General features: G+C 45.5%; 1 protein-coding gene and 1 pseudogene across 3 annotated transcripts in view; both read right to left on the minus strand.

Moving 5' to 3' along the window:
* Positions 1 to 276: 276 nt before the first annotated feature.
* Positions 277 to 399, minus strand: LOC121278484 (annotated as a pseudogene).
* Positions 400 to 8,787: 8,388 nt separating this feature from the next.
* mcph1 (microcephalin 1) overlaps positions 8,788 to 22,820 on the minus strand; it is a 363,873-nt gene continuing 349,840 nt past the window's right edge. For all 3 annotated transcript variants that reach the window (XM_041188255.1, XM_041188254.1, XM_041188256.1), the window contains exon 15: positions 8,788 to 9,310. In XM_041188255.1, the coding sequence (XP_041044189.1) occupies positions 9,258 to 9,310 (53 nt within the window). In that variant the 3' untranslated portion in view covers positions 8,788 to 9,257. The remainder of the gene's footprint in view (positions 9,311 to 22,820) is intronic.

The raw sequence follows: 22,820 nt of genomic DNA on the forward strand, positions 1-22,820 counted from the left end.
GGGCGGCGGACAAGGGCGAGAAAATGGAAGGTGTGCAGCAGCAGTCCGTACAAAAAGCTCCTCCATGCCGTGCCAAATGGCACAGAGGGCATGTCCCCGAGGCGGTTCATATTGCAGGGCACAAGCACCCGAGGGAGGGTTCGGGGCTTGGAGCCAATGTGGAATTCCGTCCAAACAGGGGAACGCTCAGACGGAAGACCACCGCACACCTGGGCCACCTCGAGACCTAAAATGACATCGGGTCCGAGCACGACCGTCCTTAGGTCTTGGATGGTACACCTACTGCACCTGGTATTCCCAGGCAGTCTCCCATCCAATTACTAACCAGGCCTGAGTCTGCTTAGCTTCTGAGATCAGACGAGATCAGGCATTTTTTTTCAGACTAGTATGGCCGTAGGCTTAAGAAGATGTAACTCTTATTGAGCTTAAATTCTGGAAGTGCCATGCTGGGATTTGAACTCTCATCCTCTAGATTATTAGCCCAGGCCTCTGTATTACTAGTCGAGTAAGATAACCACTGAGCTACCAAACCCATACCTTAAGAAGATGTAACTCTTTCGAGTACAAACCCGTTTCCATCTGTTTCAGATGAAGTTACATTGTTTCATAGTTTGCCATTGTGAGATTTGAACTCTTGATCTTGGGGTTACAAACCCAATGCCATAACCACTTGGCTATTTAGGCTGAGCCTTAAGAAGATGTAACTCTTTCGAGTACAAACACGTTTCCATCTATTCCTATTCAGATGAAGTTACATTGTTTCATATTCGTTTGTTGTCAATTCCGCTGAATTCAAAAGATGCCTCTATCACCGCATCCGGTGAGCTCTCCAGCGCCTCCAGCTTTCGGATTATGGCGGACGGAATCTGCACTTCGAGCCTCGGCATGCCCAGACCTCCATTCCTGTTACTGCTGTATAGTAGACCATCCGTCATGTGTGGCGGAAGGTGTAGGATTTCTTTTGTACCGTTCTTGATAGATTGGTCTAGTTTGACTAGTGTATTCTGTGAGACCTCTGCGAGGATCAGGTGGAAATATTTTTGGGATATCATGTGAGTTTTGAGGATTTCGATCCTCTGGATAGGCCGAAGAGCTGCCTTCTTCAGGTTCTCTATCCACAAATCGATTCTGGATCCCCATTGCTCCTCGGTGACTCCTGCCCATGGGTCGATTCTGGCACCCAGGTATTTCTCCGTCTCTCCTGGTGGTATGTAAGAGATCGGACCTCCTTTCAGATGCCAGTTCGGTCTTGTATTATACAGGAACGTCTTCCGTTTGTGGGTGAAGTGAAAGCCTTTGGTCTTTCCAGCATTCATCTCCAGTCCCGTCTTTTGGCAGAAATCCTGCACAATTTCCAAGTTCATAGCCATGCCGGCATAGGAGTCGCTGAGCAGAGCAATATCGTCAGCGAACGCCAGGGCTGAACAACATATCTTTGTCCCCCTACAGGGCAAGTGGACGCCCAGCTGTGCCTCTTGCAGGGTACAGATAAGAGGATCCATAGCGATATTGAAAAGTATAGGCGATAGTGGGTCTCCCTGTTTGACCCCTCTCATGACATTGATGGGTCCTCCCACCCAGGAGATATACAATACCATCTCGTGCGGCCTCTCCGTCCTCCATCTTGGGTCTTGTGACATCTCTACGGGTGGTCTCTGTGAGACAATTCTCTGACTACTGGTCTCTGAAGATCTGTAAAAGTTCCAATGTCAGAGATATTGTAAGTCTCGAAGCAAGCTGGGTGAAGGATTTGTATTTATCGATCTTCAGGAAACGCATGAGGCTGTTATTCAGGTTGAGCCACTTGCAACGAGCTCCCATAACGAATCCGAAGTATCGTACTGACTTGCCGCCAGTCAGTTTTAGTATCTCCTCCTCAAGGTGTTGGTATTTGTGTTCCTTTTCGGCCCATGCTTTCTCCAGAGACTTGTTGTTATCTTCGAAACGTACTGTTACATCCACCACCGCGACTACTCCATCCTTGACGCCGCTGATGCTGCCAGACCTGCTGAGTTTTTCCAGGTAATTCTGTTTTTGTTTTACATTGTTCCATAGTTTGCCATTGTGAGATTTGAACTCTTGATCTTGGGGTTACAAACCCAGTACCATAACCACTTGGCTATTTAGGCCAAGCCTTAAGAAGATATAACTCTTTCGAGTACAAACCCGTTTCCATCTGTTTCAGATGAAGTTACATTGTTTCATAGATTGCCATGTGAGATTTGAACTCTTGATCTTGGGGTTACAAACCCAGTACCATAACCACTTGGCTATTTAGGCCAAGCCTTAAGAAGATGTAACTCTTTTGAGTACAAACACATTTCCATCTGTTTTTCAGATGAAGTTACATTGTTTCATAGTTTGCCAGTGTGAGATTTGAACTCTTGATCTTGGGGTTACAAACCCAGTACCATAACCACTTGGCTATTTAGGCCAAGCCTTAAGAAGATATAACTCTTTCGAGTACAAACCCGTTTCCATCTGTTTCAGATGAAGTTACATTGTTTCATAGATTGCCATGTGAGATTTGAACTCTTGATCTTGGGGTTACAAACCCAGTACCATAACCACTTGGCTATTTAGGCCAAGCCTTAAGAAGATGTATTTGCACAGGCTGGGCATGGGTGTTAATCACTTGTACATAATGTTCACTATTGTAAATAAACTCCATGAATGTCTCCTTGTCTATGGCTCCTTGTTCTGCTGAGCAGTGTTCATATCATTCAGGTGTGAAACCTTGGTTCCAGCACAAGATAAAAGCAGGTGTTTCAGTCTAGGGCCTCTTCCCTTTGCAGTGTGTAACATTCAGGCCAAAGTAATGGTCCAGCCTCACATTCCCTGGACATATTACTGATGCCCGTATCTCGACAGTGCTTGTCATTGCTGCCAGAATGTCGTGGACAGATGGCATAGAGTTCCGTCATTCTCTCTGTGTGCTCTCAGCACCTTTGAGGTGGGGCTGGCCCCCTCTCTTCAGCACCTGTGATCAATGATGCTGTGCTGTTGAAGGAAACAAGGACAGAAGGCTGACAAAGGATCAGGTGCATGTAATGTTTCATGGCTTTGTCCCCATGATATGACCCTGATCACAGAGCGCAAGTAAGCTGCCCTCAGCTAGACAGGAGTCAGACATTCACAGAGTGTATATGAAGATCTATGTCGTTATCATCCTCCTGGAATTGAGCACCTATTTGGGACTCCATTGCATGACATGAGCCTGAGCACTGAGGGTATGTGCGCTGCCATCAGCCACATAGGAGTTAAACGTTTACACATGCAAGGTGAGGATGTCAGGACTGTCCTCACTGTATCTCGTCATCCTCCTCCATGAATGTTGCGGCAATGAGGGCCTCCTGAGTGCACCTGCCTCATCTGGCCAGTTCGATGGCTTCATTGCTGGCATCCTCGCCTTTGAGGGCCTCATCATCATCATTGGAGGATATGTTTATCCAGCTAGATCCTTCCCCCCTTTGCAGCACCAGACTGTGGAACATGCAACAAGTGACATGATGCGTGACACCCTCTGGGGAGTGTACTGCAGTGCTCCACCAGACCAGTTGAGGGGCCGGAACCTCATTTTCAAAATGCCTATCGTTTGCTCCACCAAAGTCCAGGTCGTGGCATAAGCCTCGTTATACTGTCTCTCTGCTGCAGTCTGAGGCCGCTGTACAGGCATCATCAACTGCATCCTCTGTGGGTAGCCCTTGTCCCCGAGGAGCCAACCCTGCAGCCTCCGTGGACCCTGGAAGATGTCAGGGATCTAAGATCCGCTAAGGACGTAGGAGTAGTGGACGCTCCCTGGGAACCATGCGCAGACCTGTAGGATGCATTTGTGGTGGTCGCACACCAGCTGAACATTCAGTGAGTGGAAGCCCTTGCGGTTGACGTAGTTGACTGCTTGTTGCCACGGAAATCTAAGCGCCACACGAGTGCAGTCGATGGTGCCCTGCACCTGTGGGAAACCTGAGATCTGTGCAAATCCCAGCACTCTTGCTTCTTGGCTTTCCTGGTCCCAGGCAAAATGCACAAAGTTCTGTGCCTTCACAAAGATGGCATCCATGACCTCCTGGATACATTTGTGCATGGAGTCTTGCAAGATCCCAAACAAGTCAATTCTGGAGCCCTGGAAGGAACCACTGGCGTAAAAGTTGAACACCATTGTCATTTTCACTATCACTGGCAGTGGATGCCCTCCATGTCCCCGGTGCCAAATCTTGCAGCAGGCGGCATATGTGACTGACCAGTTCCCTAGATATGTGCAGTTTTCAGCGACACTGGCTCAGTCATCTGCAGGAATGAGAGGCACTGTCAATAGACCCTGGGTCTTGCAAGGTGTCTACGAGCGACGGCTAGCTGTGGATCTTCAGCTACGTGCGCAGACATCCCTGTCGGCCTTTCAGCTTGAGGAAGTTGCTCCTCCCTTTGCCGAGCCAAGTGCCTCCAATGGACTCTTCTTCTGCCCTGCTCCCTGTAAGTCATGAGGCATACCGTTAAATCACCAAGCTCCATGATCCTGATGTTCTTCTTTTGCAGGATCAAAGTGAGAAACCCTTGGTCAACATAGGTGTCCTAAGAACCTCTCTTGGTTAAGTCTGAAGGCCCATTCAACTTGCAGGAGAGTGCTGGGCACCACTGGGCTGGCCATTGTGTAGTGCGCTCTTTGGCTGTCTGAAAGCCCACCCACCTCCGTCCCACTCCACTTGACCAATTGGCAGCAGCTTTGCCCACTGGACTGCATGCTGTGCTCTCAGCTCAGGCACAGGCATTCTCCTAACCAATACTGCAAGCTTGAACCATAATAGATACTGGTCCAAACCTTAATAAAGACATTGCAAGGGGCTGTGAGCGCCTCCACCAGTGACTGCTCCATGGCCACCTTTCACAACTACAACTAGCCCAGTTGGCCAATTGTTCTGCTGCGCCCTAAAACACACATTAATTTGCAGTCTGTGCATTAGGGCGAAACATTCTGGAGCATTTGGTGGCACTTTCATGCTTTTGCATTGGTTGAGTGGGCAGAGAAACTTCAGAGGCCTGATTTCATGCATGTCAATGGAGCTGCTGCTGAATGGTCTCAGCTGTGGTAGAATGTTCACTTTTGACAAGCTTTTCCAAGTGCATGGCTGCTTCCCTCACCCTCCATCCAAACAGCTCTGGCATGTGCTTGAGTCTTTCCTTCAGTCTGTCTGTGCTGCCTTGCCCCACACCCACCACCAAACCCCCTTAGTCTGATCCGCACTGGAGCTCTTGCCTTGGCACTGCACTGAAAGGCAGCCAGGAAAAAGTGACTTGCCTGTGCCCCTAGCGAAAGCGCAGCATCTCTTCCTTGATGTCCTGCGGGCGATGCTTGCGAGTGCTGCACAAGGTTGTGTGCACTCGCCTCCGAGTTCCCCTTGAAGTTCAGCTCGCCAGGTGCACAACTTTTAAAGGCAGTCGTGAAGCAGGCTGTTCTGAAGTCACGCCAACGTGAGCAGTAAATTTGATGTGGGGGGATGATTCTGGCAAGCAGGGCATATAATTAGATATAAGTGTATTAAAATGGTGTTCCTGACGTACGGCGACAGGAAACACAAGCCGCCATTTACGGTTGGAGCGGATGATTGCAAACTGCTTAGACAATGGTGTGAAACTGATTTTTGACCGTCTCACCATATTGTCCCCCTGCCGGCATGATGCTCGACACCAACGGGGCCAGAAAACTCCCGCCACAAGGTGGAATTCAACGGTCCTCCACTAGTGGGTTTGAAGATATGAGGGGTGGCTTGTAAAATGCAGAGTGTGGTCTGCTTGCCCACTTACCACCAACCTGTCTCCCATTTTATGGGGGGCACTGGGGGCATCAGGCTGCCTGTCCACCCTTGGGCCTATTGAGTCTCTTAAGCAACTAATTAATGGCCACGTAAGTGCCTTGTCCCACATTCATTTTACCTATGGAAGGCAGAGGTCCACACCAAGCGGGTAGCCCAGCAACTTTAACTGTGCATGCTGGTGTCAGGCAATAGGGAGGAGAGGTGGGTTACCTTCTTTTGGGATCTCCTGTGCCCTTTAGCAGGTTATAATCCCCTTTTAACCCTTCCCTGCTGGTCTCTCAAACCTAGACCCCCAGCCCCTCAATCAGGCCTGGGACTTATCATCAGTCCAGCCTCCATTAGCTCCTCTTTTTTGGGGACTGGCTGAACTCCCAGCAGTGACCACTGCTCGATGGGACACATTCATTCTTTGTTAAATTTCAAAACATTTGTGTGCTGACAGTATATCTGGGAAACGAGACAAAGTGGAAGTGAGTTTAAGCTACTGAAATAGATTTGTTCACTTTTAAATCTATGGTCGGGATTTTATGGGGCCTCAAGAAGCAGACAGGGTCGGGCTGAAAAATCCGGAGGGATGGCTCGCCCTCACCTTCCTGCTACCATGGCATTTTTCCAGTGGTGGGGAAGAGGCCAAATGAGGCCTTTAAGTTTTTTTTCGTTCATGGGATGTGGTTATCACTGGCTGGGCCAGCATTTATTGCCTATCCCTAACTGCCTTTGAGAACTGAGTGGCTTGCTAAGCATTTAAGGGCATTTAAGAGTCAACCACATTGCTGTAGGTTTGGAGTAACGTGTAGGCCAGATCAGGTTAGGATGGCAGATTTCCTTCCCCAGATGTGTTTTTACGACAATTGACAATGGTTTCATGGTCATCATTAGACTCTTAATTCCAGATTTTTTTAACTGAATTCAAATTTCACCATCTACTGTGGTGGGATTCAAACCCGGGTCCACAGTGACAATACCACTATGCCACCACCTCCCTCTTCCCACGGCTGCTGATATTTTACAAGGGCAGGTGGGCCCTCCACCATGTGGGGAGATGCCCTGGTAGTCCTCAGTGGTGTTTTTGCAGTATGGGCACTCTGTGGCATTGGAGGGTCTCCCCAGAGCAATGGCAGTCCCTGTGGTAAGAACACTGCCCTTTGGCTGAGCCAGTCAGACAGGCCATTGGCAAACCTAACACCACTTACCTTGATCCAAGGGCGGCATGCTGGATCTCCAGGCTGGGTGCAGTCCCAGCAGCGGCCACTGCTTCTGGTGGATCTTTTTGGGCTGACGAGCTGCCTTCCAATTGGCCGGAAGTTCTTAAAGGGACGGGAGCCCCGAATGCAGCTCATTAGCTGCCTCATGGATGTGAAATACGTTTGGGCCCCAGAAACAGCCAAGGCAGGGTTGCTTCCAACTTTTCAGCCCAAGGATGAGACCACCGCCACATCAACAAAATCCTGGCCGATTTACAGTCTGTCCACCAATATTTTTACTGGTTGCTTATTACCCAATTAGTTGCCAACAACACATCAAAGGTAGGAGAATAGTTCCAGTGTCTGCTATTTGTTGCAAAATCATACGGGCTTTCTTGTCGTTATGATTTTGCTACAAATAATGTACTTTCTCCTGCTGTCTTTTGGACAACATAACTTTAATGTCTACAATGTTAGTATACCTTATCATCTTTGACCCAGAGTTGTTAGTTAACCATACATTAAATTATAATGACAAGATGATTCTTGATTTTTACTATTCAAAGACAGTCCATTAAATTGAAGTAAATATGCTTTTTATGGTTATTATGTGTATAAGTTCCTTAAACTTACAAAACATTTCTGATGAGTACACAGATAATTCTCTTTGGTACAAATCGCTACTTGTTGGGGTACTAGCCAAAGAAAAAAAAATCCAGACTACAGAGCTGGCCAACAATGTGTAAATAATCTGTTGACACGAATGTTGATCATATTTTTCAACACGTATGATACTATTTTGATGATTAGCATGAGCTGTTCTCTTTACTTAGCTTGCTCTAAAAAAATCATTTGCCATGTTGAGCAGAAAATGAAATGAGTAACAAAAGTGTTATTTTCTTGGACAATGGGATCACAATGCAGAATTTAAGAGCTATGATGTCCAGCAAGAATGCTGTGAATCCTCTTTTTATCAACCATCTTAAGGGATAAGATCAATATTGTTTCAGCTATTTTAAGTACCGTTCCCACCAGCTAGATTCATGACAAAATTGGAATTGAGGGACAAGAAATGATCGTACAAGAATATTTTAAATCATATTCAATTTTCTCCACACACTACGGAGAGCAGCTGTTTCAAGCCTCCAGACTTGTTACAAAGTAATTCAGATGGCATCGTTACATGCCCAGCAATGAGGGACTCCCTGTGAAACTTGGATTGGCATATTTTCAGGTGTTAGTCATTATGAGACTAAGTCTGAAGATGCCAGTGCTGTCTGGGCACGCTTGTCTACAGCACAATACAACAGTGTTACTGAGAACCATATCATACACATAATTTTGTTTAGCATAATTTTTGGTGCAATAACTTGTGTGTAAATAGCCAAACTTGTGCTTTTTTGTATAGAATAGTCATTGCTGTTAGTTTATTTTCATCACATAATGAGCTTTTGCCAAAACGAGCTGAATGAGTTGAATAATCTGTTACATGTTAAGTACCCAGTGAGTGATGGTAGTTTTAAAAGTGGGTGTACTGTACGCTATGTATCTTGGGGATTCCCCTACTCTTAGAACAGTTTAATTTTGACGAGGTGTCAAAAGAATCTAAAGAGGTTTTAACCATTTCATCTTATATATAATTAAATATTTCCTGATATCAACTACTTTATTTAAGAGAATATATCCTACTGAGCAGGACTGAAATCTTTTACAGTGCATTATCCTTGTGTTTTTGCTCCACAACTATTCAGTAGCAGAAGAATGTTTCATCTGTTTATATATCACTCACAACATTATTTTTCATCATTGTAATACATATTTTTTTTAATAGGTAGAACAGAAGAGAAAGCAGTTTCATGCAAACACATTGAATGTTCATCCACTGATATCACATGCAGGCTATTGTTAAAGGTGTAATCTTCAAACTAAGAGATTAAGTTGAGAACTATGAATATTTTTAAAGCTACTTCATTAAAACAGATGTAAATGTCCATAAAATATGTTAAAGCACTTTAAAATCACACTACACACACAGAACAATCCAAAAGGATTGATGATACCTCAATTTATGGGTCTTTTCTTCTTTCATAGTACACTTTTGTGTCATGTAAACCCTTGTTAAAAATATTATTTGAAGTCATCAATTGTTTATAAAATATGGCCTATTATTCTTATGTATCAGCTTTGCTGAAAGGAACAATGAATATGTTAACAAACTGAAGCACACTCCTCTTCTGAAGCAGTTTTATCATCAGTGCTTTCTCTATTCTAGGATGTAGCCATCGATGGAGCAGAGCTTGTGTTGGGTAATACAATCTAGAGTGTGGGAAAGGATGAAGGAGAAATAGTTAGTTGGTTTAGTGCTCCACAGAGAACACAAATGCAACATTTGTATAAATCTTATTGTCTAAGGACATGAAAACTCAAGAAAGAGCCTGCCGTTATATTGTTCCTTGCGCATTCTCAGGGCGTCTCAATGTACGTCGCAGCTAATAAAGTACTCCTGAATTGTAGTCACTATTGTGATGTAGGACATGCAACAGCCAACTTGCTCACAGCAAAGTATCACAAATAACAATGAAACAAATGACTTGATCATTTATTTTAGGTATTGGTTGAGGGCTAAATGTTGTAAGGACATTGAGAGAATTTTTCTGCTTTTCTTTGAATATATCATGAGATCTTTTATGTCCACTAGAGAATGCAGATGGGGCATTGACCTAACATTTCACTTGAAAGATTTAACTTCTTAGTGCAGTAATGAAGTATAACCCTAGATTATGTTCTCAAGACTGCAGCGGTGCTTGAACCCATGACTTTTCAATCAGAAGCGAGTGCTAATACTGAGTCAAGATTGACTTCAAACTCCCATCATTTTGTTATGAACATTCTTGTGTATTGATGACATCTCCTTCATCTAGTGCACCTTATTATTGCTGCGGCTCCAGTGAGATAGGGAATGTAGGTGTAGCTTGAATGCTATTGTTTTCCCAGTATCTGCCCAAAAATAAACTGCCACTCAAAGCCAAGTCTACTCAATGTGGCTTAAGATTTACAATAACTTTGCAGCCTTCAGCTTCTATTTGGATAACCACAGTTTAGCTTGATTGACCCCATTCCCAGAACTTGTAATGCATTCAGTTAAAACACCACTATGCTGCCCTCTGAATCCTCCCTTTAAGCAGACAAGAGACACATCAGCGACAATATGTGACTTTGACCTATCATCATATTGTATTAAGCACTATTGATGAAGTAATAACCAGTCCTTAGAACAGAATGATCCAGTGAGCTTGAACTATGACAGCAACAACAGAAAATACATAATATAGCATCTTATCCTGTCAGAAGTATATTAAAGCAATGTCTGTACTCTTAATTACTTTTAATTGTAATTGTTGTGTAGGCAAATCTGGCAGGCATTTCACACACAAAGTCACACAGAAACAACAGAAACATAGGGGAGAATTTTCTCCCCGTTGGGCGGGCCATTTGGGAGTGGGTGCAGAGCCGATCGTTGCCTGCGATCAGTTCCGCGCTGCCATTTTACGTGGGCGGGTCAATTAAGATCCGCCCAGCATGAAGCACGACTCCTGAGGACAGCGGAAGTGGGCGGGCGTCAGCAGGAGCGCAATGACCACCCGGTGCAATGGCGACCCGGCGGCCTGTTCAATTAGAGCGCAGGCAGCCTTGCAAAGGCCAGCAGAAGGGCTCCCCAGAGCAGGTCAGGCTGGAGGGTAGGGCAGCGGTGCACTGTGCCCCTTGTGTTTTCTGATGAGGAGGTGGCACCGTGGGAGGTCCTCGTTCCGAGGGACGGGATGAGGAGGCCCCCCCACCTGACCAAATGTGCCTGGGAGGAGCTGGCAGACATAATCAGCTCCAATGATGTGGTACAATGCATGTGGGTCCAGTGCCACGAGCAATTCAATGACCTCTTGCACTCGGGAAGGGTGTGTACCATGTTGGCAGAGGTCACTTAATGCAGCAGGTAGGCTCTCCCCCTAGCATTGTACCCCCAAACTCTGAGTGCAGTTACAACATTGAATCCTTCATGGCATGTTTCCCTCACTGGGTGGGCCAGCAGATATTGCCCACGCCTAGTTCACCCTGAGAGGGTAGTGCTGAGATGAGTTCTGCACCCGCAACACCCAGAGTGCTGTTTTGGGGGGCTGCATCTAGGCACAGTGCTGGAACTGTGAAACATGTCAAAGTCAGGGTGCTAACATGCTGGGAGGGGAGCTTCCAGGTGGTGGGGCTCCGATCCATCTGCTGGCCTTGGCATTTCATGTGATTGTGCCTCCTTCCTTTGCAAGGTTAGGCCATATGATGCCAAATGTGATGGAGGCAGCATGTGGACGGCGGGGGGCGGGGGGGGGGGGGGGGGGGGGGGGGGGGGGTGCGTTGGGGCGGTCAGCCCTAGCTGCCTGGTGAGTGTGCGGCAGATGCGGGGTTACAAATCACTGGAATCCTGCAATGTCCTACTCAGGTTGGGTGGCAGGTATGCGATGGGAATCCAGGGATAGGCTGGACTAATCAATGCCTCCTCTCTCCTTTTCAGAAAACTGCACACAATGCCGCCGAGCGGATGCAGACCAGGCCAGGTGGCCAGGCCCAGTTGGCCATCATCAGATACGAGCAGGAGACGATGGAACTGGAGAGGCGCCATGCGCCCGGATCTACCAGTGGCAGTGAGGCTGGGGTGTCACGGGGAGGTATGATTGCCGAGCATTGAGGTCACCATTTGTGTCCCAGCAGCCATGGGGCTGCTGAATTTTCAGTGATTGAAGCTTGCAACATGGGTTGACCATTGATTAGGGAAGGCTGAGCGCATAATGATCCAGGGGACAGGCATGCACATTGACATTGTCTCCACTTTAACTAATCATACGTCCTTGTTCTTCCTTTCAGTATCGCCGGGGCAGGGCCGGGTGGCGGAGGCAGAGGGGCTGCCTCTGACACCTGAGGGCCCGCCTCTGACACCTGAGGGCCCTGAACAATTGGACTCACCAGCGTCACACCATCTCTGCCAGGCAGGCACCAGTGTAGATACTAGCACCTTGGTGGGAATTAGATCGTCGGCTAATGTCCTGGGGCACAGTGGTGAGGCATCTTCACACTGAGGTGTGGACGGAGACAGAGAGTGTCCATGGCGCTGGCAGTTGGAAGGCAGCAGACGCTGGAAGTCCAGCAGGGTAGGTGGGAGGATCTGGCGAAGATACATGAGGCAATGCATGGCATGGTGCCCATGCCAGTCCACGCAGAGCATCTGATGCAGTGACCCTCATGACTGAACGCCATGCTTCCTCCATGGAGAGAATGGCGACTCTCGTGGAGAGGCTCCTCCAGGAGACCAATCAGGGCCTCCTGGGGTTGTGCTTGGATCTGCAAGCCCTCACAGCGGCATTGACCTCAACTGACCAGTGCCAGTGTGGGAGGTGGTTTGAGCACCAAGGATCACAGCTCGGTGCCCATCCATCAGTGGTGAGCAGGGAGGTCCGAAGCGATCTCATGTTGGCGCAGGAGCTGCCTGTCATCTCTGTGGGCTCCTCTCAGGGCACTCCGGATGAGAGCAGCAGCTAATCCGACCCTCTGCTAGTGACCGTGGGATCCGATGAGGCTGTGGTGACTGGGGCTTTGCCAGCTGTGGAACTGGCCGCTCCCTCCCAGTTGGGGCCAGCACAGGCTCCACAGGCCAGAGGACATCCGCCAAGCTCATCGAGGCCAACAGGACAGCAGACTGTCTCAGATGCCAGTGCCAGCAAGGGGGAGCACCTGCTCGTAGCACCTGGAAACGCAAACCTAAGGCACCTTAGGCACAACATGGGTTTCTCACTGGTGGTTTTATGTTGCTCCACTAATCATTGATGACCACTTGGTGTGATGTGTAACACCTTTGCTTTCATTTTATTTTCTGTTTCATTTTGTTAAATACTTAAATTTTGATATGTGAGCATGGCTCAGGGCGATTCCTTACTTCTGCAGGTGGACGGGAACCCATGATGTTATGAGTGTCGTGTGTGACACTGAGCTTTATTGACAAGGCCCTTAGTTAATGTTCCTACCCAGGCAGATTTTGCACTCAGGTATCGAGTTTGTAGCTGCAGCCCTGGCTTGTGTTGGAGGTCCATCTGTGGTGGGCTAGCTGAACGTTCATTGGATTAAAGCCTCCCAGGTGTCCCTGCCTCCCTGGAGGATGCCTGGGTCAGCGTCTACCTCCTCAATGTTCTCCTGTGCATGCTCAGCCTTGGACTCACTGCTGGACTCATTGTGTGCAGCTGGAGCAACTGCATCTATATCTTCTTCCTCCACTGTGTCACCCCTTTCCAGCACTAGATTGTGGAGAGTGCAACATGCAAACATTATCAGCGACACATGATCTGGGAGGTATTGGAGTGCGCTTCCTGAATGGTCCAGGCATCAGAAGCGCATCTTGAGAAGACTGATGGTTCTCTCTACTACAGTCCTTGTGGAGGTATAGCTCCTGTTATACTGCTGCTCAGCCTCTGTTCTTGGATGGCGGAGAGGTGTCATGAGCCACCTTCTGAGGGGTTAGCCCTTGTCACCCAGCTGCCATCCATCCAGCTGGGCTGGAGCACTGAAGAGCCCCAGCACCTGTGAGTGTCTGATGATGTAAGCGTCATGGAAGCTGCCTGGGTAACTTGCACGGATTTGCAGAATCTGCATCTTGTGATCACACACTATCTGCATGTTCAAGGGGTAGAATCCCTTCCTGTTGATGAAGGCACCGGACTCACCAGCTAGCGCCTTGATGGCTACATGTGTGCAGTTGATTGCACCCTGGACGCGGGGGAAGCCAGCAATCACTGCAAAGCATCTGGCTCGCTCTGTCTGGCTGGCCTGGTCCCAACGGAAGTGGATGAAAGTCAATGCACGCCTGAACAGAGCGTCTGTCACCTGCTTGACACAAGCATGGACAGCTGATTGTGAGACTCTGCAAAGATCACCCACCGACCCCGAGAAAGAGCTGGAGGCATAGAAGTTGAGGGCAGCCGTGACCTTCAACCCCAATGGCATGGGGTGCCCACCCACACAGTTGGCGCAGCTCTCAGGGCCTATCATCTGACAAATGGAGGTCACTGTCTCCCTTGAGAAATGGAGCCTCCTTCGGCACTGCATCTCAGACATATTGAGGTAGCTGCTTCGCTGTCTGTATATCCTGGCAGCAGGATAGTGGCGTCTTCTGCGGCCCCTTCCGCCTTGGACTTCCTGTTGGCCCTGCACCCCTTGTGCCTGTGCCTCTCCTCCCAAAGGTGGCTCCCCTAGAGGCTGAATGTGCACTCCTGGCCTCCTCCCCCTTCTGGCCCTCCTTTCCTCCTCACAGCAGGTGCCTCCAGTGGACAGCACAACTCCCATTCCCAGGCTAAGGGAAGGCTTCCTGAAACCAGCAAGGCCCCAAGAATGATGTTTACGCAGAATCCTGACCTGAAGCCTGTTGCTCCTGGCCAAGCAGCTGTGAAAAGTTTTGAAGTATTCCTGCTCACACAGGTATTTATCAGTAACTTTAAGCATTACATGTCTGACAAATAACACTCACGACCCCACTCACCCCTCTTATCCCGCCCGTGGATGAGGTTTATAAGAATGTGGCCTACCTGCCTGCCCGCTGCACCCGTGCTACAACCTGAAGATCACACGGGCCCTGAAAAATCAGTGTCAATTGCTGCCTCAAGAGCCTTAAGTGGCCTGTTAATTAATGGCAGGCGCGCATCGGAGAGCATTGCGCGCCCGCCCACCGAAATATCGCGATGGCGCGCGGTGACGTCGGGACGCTTGCCCCATTAGTCATTGTTTGCCAGTCTGAAAAAGACCCATTTATTCCTACTCTCTGTTTCCTGTCTGCTAACCAATTCTCAATCCAGGCCAATATATTACCCCTAACCCCATGTGCTTTAATTTTACACACTAACCTCTTATGTGGGACTTTATCAAAAGCCTTCTGAAAATCCAAATACACCACATCCACTGATTCTCCCTTATCTATTCTGCTAGTTACATACTCAAAAAACTCCAGAAGGTTTATCAAACATGATTTTCCTTTCATAAATCCCTGCTGACTTTGTTTAATCCCATTAATATTTTCTAAGTGTCCTTTATCACATCCTTTATAATAGACTCAAGCATTTTCCCTACTATTGATGTTGGGCAAATTGGCCTATAATTCGCAGTTTTCTCCCTCCCTCCTTTTTTAAATAGTGGGATTACATTTGCCACCCTTCAATCTGCCGGGACTGTTCCAGAATCTACAGAATTTTGTAAGGTGACAACCAACGCATTTACTTTTTCCATGGCCACCTTCTTTAGTACCCTGGGATGTAGGTTATCAGGCCCTGAGGATTTATCAGCTTTCAGTCTCATTGATTGCTCCAGCACTACTTTTTGTAAATAATTTCTTTCAATTCCTCCTTCTCACTAGACCCTTGGTTCCCTAGTATTTCTAGGAAATTATTTGTGTCTTCCTCCATGAAGACAGAACTAAAGTAGTTGTTTGGTTGCTCTGGCATTACCTTGTTCTCTTTTATAAGTTCTCCCATTTCAGACTGTAAGGGGCCTACATTTGGTCTTCACTAATCTTTTTCTTTTTACAAACTTATAGAAGCTTTTTCAGTCCACTTTTAAGTTCATTGCAAGTTTATTCTCATACTCTGTTTTTCCCCTCTTAATCAATCTCATGATCCTCCTTTGCTGAATTCTAAACTGCTCCCGATCCTCAGGCTTGCTACTTTTTCCAGCAACTTTATATGACTCCTCTTTGGATGTAATACTATCCTTAATTTCTTTTGTCAGCCATGGTGGGCTGCTTTTCCTGTTGCGTTTTCGCGCCAGAAAGGAATGTATAACAGTTGCAATGTGTACTTATGTTCCTCAAATGTTAACAATTGCCTTTTAATGAAGTTCCCCAATCTATTTTAGCCAACTCACGCCTCATGCCTTTCTTTGTTTAGATTTAGGACCCTAGTTTCAGACTACTCCACTTTCCATCCTAATAAAGAACTCTGTCATGTCATGATCACTGTTCCCTAAAGGACCCTGCACAACAAAATTATTAATTAAATCCTTCTTCACTGCACACTACCAAATCTAGAATAGCCTGTTTCCTAGTCAGTTCCTCGATATATTGGTCTAAAACATCATCTTGTACGCACTCCAAGAATTCATCCTCCATGGTATTCTTGATAATTTGGTTTGCCAAGTCTATATGTAGATTAAAGTCACCCATGATTATTGTAGCACCCCTGTTACATGCATCTCTAATTTCCTGTTTAATGCTGTCCCCTACCTTACCACTATTGTTTGGGGACCTAGAAAAAACTCCCACTATTGTTTTCCACCCCTTGTTGCTTCTTAGCTCCACCCTGGCTGATTCTATATCGAGATTTTTTGAGCTAATATCCTTTCTCACTATTACAGTATCAACTTAAGGTATAAAGATTGTGCATTTAGGGGTGGCAAGTACTGGGGACATAATTGGGAAACAACACATGAAATTTTGCAAATGTGTGTGGCAATTTTGCTGTTATCTATGTACACCCAAATTTCCTGCCAGTCTCATTAGCATATAGGTAGGTAAGTAAACATAGTCCACAAGAGACCTTAGGCATCTCTTGTTATTAAAAAGAGAGACAAATGGTTATATAGCTTGAGGGGCACCACTCTGCATAAAGCACGGGGCAGGTGAGAAGGCAGGTCCCTAGTTTATCTCAGCTGGAATGGGAATTGAACCTGCCTGTTGGTGTTATTCTGAACCACACACTAACCATCTAGCCACTGAACTAACCATCAGTTCGTTCATCAGTATGTGCCATTATGCAAAAATGGGCTCAAACAACTGGAAATTAGAGCAAACCACTGAGGCCAAGGAGAGCACCAAACCCATACTGTATATTCCTCCCCTAATAACAAAAATTTAAGTTTCAAACCACACACATGTACATTAGGTCCTTAATGTTTAAGAGCATGCAATCGAGAAAGCTTTCCAGTTCTTGATTTGACTTATTTTGATGTCATGAAATACATTCAAATAAGATTCAATACCGTGCACTGAGGATAAATATATATATATATATATATATTTTAAAATGTCTCAACAATTGCAGAACCGGCGCAGACAAGATGGGCTGCATGGCCTTCTGCACTTTAACAATTCTGTGATTCTGTGAAATTAGCAGAAAATGACAGTTTCCTGCAGTGCTAAAATTCAGTACTTAATTTTACACTCATTTTTACCTAATGTAATTGCAGGAAATTTGAGAGTACAGGTCTTTAGCCTGAGGGAGGAGCCATTATAATGACCTGAGATGCAATGGTTGTATGGATTGACAGGCAAAAGTAAAACTGCAAGGAAAGTCAAGCGCAGTGATATTAGGCATGTAAACATTTGCAGTGTGAAAGATCAGATCACTAAAATGGTGTATTTGCTTTACTCCCTGATTACACATGGTACAAATTCAGAATTCCACCTCATTATGTCTAATGTAAGACATATTTTACAGCACTGTACAAGGGAAAAATTGCTTTTTTTGTGTGCAATGCAATGTTACAACCTTTGCTATTCTTTCACCCATATTACAAAGTCCTTACTGCATTTGTCCACAAGCACAGTTGAGAACAAGAAATAAAAATTATTTTACAAATGACGATCATTAAATAAGCTTAATTGAATGGTTTAATTGGTATTCATAAATACTTTGAGCGATTGCTTAAATTGGAGTCAATTAACTGAACTGCTCTTTTGCAAACCACTTCAATCTATTATGCATGCCATAGTAAGTAGCTTTTAAATCAATAGGCAGATGTAGTTATTATAGTAACAATCATTTATTGTATTAGTCTTGATCCAAATGAGTAGATTTCAGAAACACATTCTACAACAGTGTCTATAGCGATACAACTGAAACTCTGCCTCTTGAAACAAATTTTTAAAAATGAAAATTTTAAAGGAACTGAAAATTGAGCCTTAAAATTGCTGAATCTGTAAAAGACAAATCATGGCGGACATTCAATAGGATGCTTTGAGGAAACAATGAAGCTTATTGATAAATGTAATGTTGTGGATGCTGCCTGCACCAATTTTTTTAAAGCTGCTCTGTAGGAGGCTTGTTAAAGAAAGAACATAAATTTGGTTAGCACCTTTCACAACCTATTCGCAGTAAATTGTACTTCTTATATGCTGTCACCTCTGTAACGTACAGAAACTCTAGCCAACTTCCGCACAACTAGGTTTCACAAACTGTTTGAAATAATTAACCAGGTAATCTATTTTAGTGATGTTGTTGAGGGATAAACCTAGCTGAGGCTAGGACAAAGGAAAAACTCCCCTGTTCTTCTTGGAATCGTGCCCTGAGATCTTTTGTCTGCATGTGAGAGGTCAGATCAGGCCACAGTTAAGTGTCTTATCTGAGAAACATCCAATAGCGCAGGACTCCCACATAACTGTACTGTACTGGACTGACATCTTGGATTTGATGCTCAGGTTTCTGGAGTGGGGCATGAAGCACAACCCCAGAGTCAGGAGTGCTATTGTAAACCAAGGCTGCCACATCAAATTAATGTTAAGTGTTATTAAAAGGAGTGGGGCAGCATGGGTAGCAAATTAGGACAAAGGACAAAAAATGGAAAGTGATTATTAATGAACATTTTTTACAGGCTGGATTATTGCAAACAATCAGTATAGGAACCATTAGTCTTCTTGATCTCGACTTGGATGGAGGGAAGAGCGTTTGTGATGACTCGGTGGAGCAGACAGGTTTCATAAAGAAACAGCAAAACTTTATTACGGAGACATCTAGGAGTGCTTGCACCTACACTTGATCCCTCGTCTGGGGGACCCCAGCCCCTGGATTGCCTGCGCTAAAGGTTCACTAGTCGAAGCCCCCGCAGTAGATCACATGACCTCTGAATGACATGCACGCAATTATCACAGCATTAAAAATTGCTGTCAACACAAAAATAGGGAGCACAATTAACTATTAAGACTGCAAAACACTTCAGAAGGATGTGAATAGGTTAATGCAACTGGCAGATGGAGATTGGCATGCATCTACATGAACTTTATCAAGGCTTTTGATAAGGTCCCTCATGGCAGACTGGTTAAGAAAGTGGGAGCACATGGGATCCAAGGCAAAGTGGCATGTTGGATCCAAAATTGGCTGAGAGACAGGATAAAAGCAAAATACTGCAGATGCTGGAAATCTGAAGCAAAAACAAAGATACCTGGAAAAACTCAGCAGGTCTGACAGCATGGGTGGAGAGGAATACAATTGATGTTTCGAGTCCTTATGACTCTTCATCAGAACTAAGGAAATAGACAAATGAGGTGAAATATAAGCTGGTTGAGGGGGGTGGGACAGGTAGAGCTGGATAAAGGGCCAGTGATAGGTGGAGGCAAAGAGATTGCCAAAGATGTCACAGACAAAAGGACAAAAGGGTGTTGATGGTGGTGATATTATCTAAGGAATGTGCTAATGGGGACATTAAGGGTAGCTAACAGGACAAGCTGGTGGCAGATGGCCCTAGTGGCGGCGGGGTGGGGAGAAGGGATCGAAATGGGCTAAAAGGTGGAGATAAAACAATAGATTGAAATAAGCTTAAAAATAGGTGGGAAAAGAAAAATATATTTAAAAATATATATATATTATTGGAAAAAGGGGGATCAGTAGGGGGGTGGGATGGAGGAGAGACAGGAAGCAGAGGGTGATGGTGGAGGGATGTTTCTGTGACTGGAAGTCTGTTTCCAGTGGGGTTCTGAGGGGTTCGGTCCTGGGGCCCTTGCTGTGTGTAGTGTACGTAAATAATTTAGACTTAAATGTAGGGGTTATGATCAAGAAGTTCACGAATGACACGAAAATTGGTAGGTTGGTAAATAGTGAGGAGACTAGCCGTAAACAGCAGAAGGATATCAATGGACTGGTTAGGTGGGCAGAGCAATGGCAAATGGAATTCAACCTGGAAAAATGTGAGGAGGGCTAACAAGGCAAGGGATTATACTGTGAATGGTAGGACTCTGGAAAGTACTGAAGATCAGAAGGACCTTGGTGTGCATATCCACAGATCCCTGAAGGTAGCAGGGCAGGAAGATGAGGTGGTTAAGAAGGCATATGCCTTTATTAGCTGAGGCATAGAATATGAGAACAGGGATGTTACGCTGGAACTGAATAAAATGCTGGTTAGGCCACAACTGGAGTGCTGTGTGCAGGTCTGGTTACCACATTATAGGAAGGATATGATTGCACTGCAGAAGGTGCAGAGGAGATTTACCAAGATGCTGCCTGGGCTGCAGGGTCTGAGCTCTGAGGAAAGACTGGATAGGCTGGGACTGTTTTACTTGGAGGAACGAAGGTTGAAAGGGGACCTGATAGAGGTGTATAAGATTATGAGGGACATAGATAGGGTGGATAGGAAGGCACTTTTTCCATTAGTAAAGGGGTCAATAACTGTGGGCATAGATTTAAGGTAAGAGGTAAAAGGCTAAGAGGGCAGTTGAGGAGAAATGTTTTCACCCAGAGAGTGGTGGGAGTCTGGAACTCACTGCCTGAAAGGGTGGTTGAGTCAGAAACTCTCATAGCATTTAAGAAGTATTTAGATATTCACTTGCGTTGCCATAGCCTCCAGGGCTATGGGCCAAACAATAGAAAATAGGATTAGTGTAGTCAGATCTTTGCTGACTGGCATGGACATGATGGGCTGAATGGCCTTGTTCTGTGCTGTAAAACGTCTATGAGTCTGCCAGATGAAACCAAATTGGCAGAAATGTGAGCCAATCATTTTTGGGAGGGTTATTAAGGAGAGAACATATATACTAATCAGTAACACTTTAAAAGGAGCAGAATTTCAGGAGGCTAAATAGTTCATATCCACAAATCTTTAAAAGTGGGCAAATGAGTTGAAAAAGCTGGGATTGTAGGTTTTATAAAGATGGGTGTGGAATACAAAAGCAAAGGGGTGATACTTAATCTATAAAAATCATTTGTTAGGCTGCAGCTAGCAGTTCAAATTTGGTTGCCTTGCTTTCAGAAAGATATCAAGGTCATGGAAAGGGTGCAGAAATGATTCACTAAGATGATATCAAAGTCAAGAGGTTTTAGGTAGAAAGATGCAATTTCACTATTCTATCTCCCCTTTTTACTCCAAGCTTCTTTCCAGCCGATGACGGTGTGGTCATTGATGTCTTGTTTTCCACCCTAAACTTCAGACCAGCCTTCCCCTTCTGAGTTTCTGTTTTCCGACACGCAAGGACTACCACCTGCCCAGCCCAGTCACAGGAGCACCAGCAGAAGGAAAGAGAGCAACACACGTCACTGCTAAAAAGACCTTGTCATTTGATCTCACACTCACAGCCACCAGTCACAAGGATACTAACCTTGCATATGCCTTGGAGGCTAGTGTTGGGGTCAGCACATGGTGAGTCACTGGACATGAGTGGTGTGTAGCCTGGCCAGGGTAAAGGATGGTTCAGTTGCCAACTCACTAGAGAGCGATGTGGGAGATGAGATCTGTTGCAGAGGACTAGGATGAGGAACTTGATGGGGCTAAATACAGGAAAGTGCTAGTTGGGCATGTCCACTGAGATGCTGGGTGCACTGGCTGAGTCAGAGAGTCAGCTGTCAATGCCAAAGAGCATGGATGAATCTGGCTCCAACTTGGTAGAGGGGGTGATGCTGAGCTTGCCTTCTCTATGGCCTCTGCTCCATCTCCCTGTTGTGTTACAGGCCCAGAGGCATTGCCACAGTTACCTCTTTACCTGTTGTAAACGTTGTGGGTTCAGGTCACTTACTCCACTGTTCCTCAATGCTCCCACCTCATGAGAACGTGGAGTGATATCAGAAAACATTGCCTGCACATTTGTTCTCACTTCCGCCTTGATCTAGCTGGCATTCAATCCTTCATGCTCTGTCACCATTAGTTTACCTAAAACTATGTTACCCATATCCTCTCCCATACCAAGCCCCACTCTCCCATCCTTATGGTTCTCTCTGAGCTATATTGGCTCTCAGGTCCCCATTGACTCCAATTTAACATAACACCCTTATGTTTAAATCCCTTCAGTAGTTTCACCCGTATCTCTGTAAGTGCCTCCACCCCTAGAAACCCTCCAGTGCTCCCTATTCATTTGACTCAGGCCTCGTGTGAGTGATAAAATTCTATGATGCAATAAATTTAAAATTTGCTTCTAAGTTAATTATTAAATTTTCCCTATTAAACACAAATTTCTTTCCATGTTTTGGTTACAATTAGACTTGTATTTTTAGGTTAAACGAGAAATACAAAATTGTTCGTTGGGAGCTCGCTATAATAAGTACACTCAGTGGCTGGGTCACTGTAGCTGACATGCAAGGCAGATGCAAAATAGGGATTTTGTCCAAAAAACATTTCTCTAAAATTGAAAACAACAAAAAAAAACTTTACAAGTGGGTGGATGGGTCAAGGGGGACTTTGAATTCTCATAACATTTTGGGCAGTCACAACACTGCTCTCCATAAACTGTGCTGTCATCCACTTTTTAATTGCAACATCAATCTTGAAGGAATTGTATCAGGCCCAATTTCTCATGATAGATACATGCCCCATGTTACCATGGACTGTGTATTGCAAAATGCACCCTATTTTTTTCTGAGAAATTTAATTTGACCAAAAATGTAGGAAGCCAGCCTTATTTCTGTGTAACATTTTCGGCATATGAATATGCTTGTGAAAAGTCTGGTCTGCCTTAATAATTAATAAAAAAGCTGCTTACCAGAATGGCAATAATACAGGTCCCATAGAAAAAGACATTAGTTATATATATTATATTTTTCACAGATGTCAGATA

Source organism: Carcharodon carcharias, chromosome 5 (assembly GCF_017639515.1).
Source record: "Carcharodon carcharias isolate sCarCar2 chromosome 5, sCarCar2.pri, whole genome shotgun sequence".
Taxonomy (NCBI): Eukaryota; Metazoa; Chordata; class Chondrichthyes; order Lamniformes; family Lamnidae; genus Carcharodon; species Carcharodon carcharias.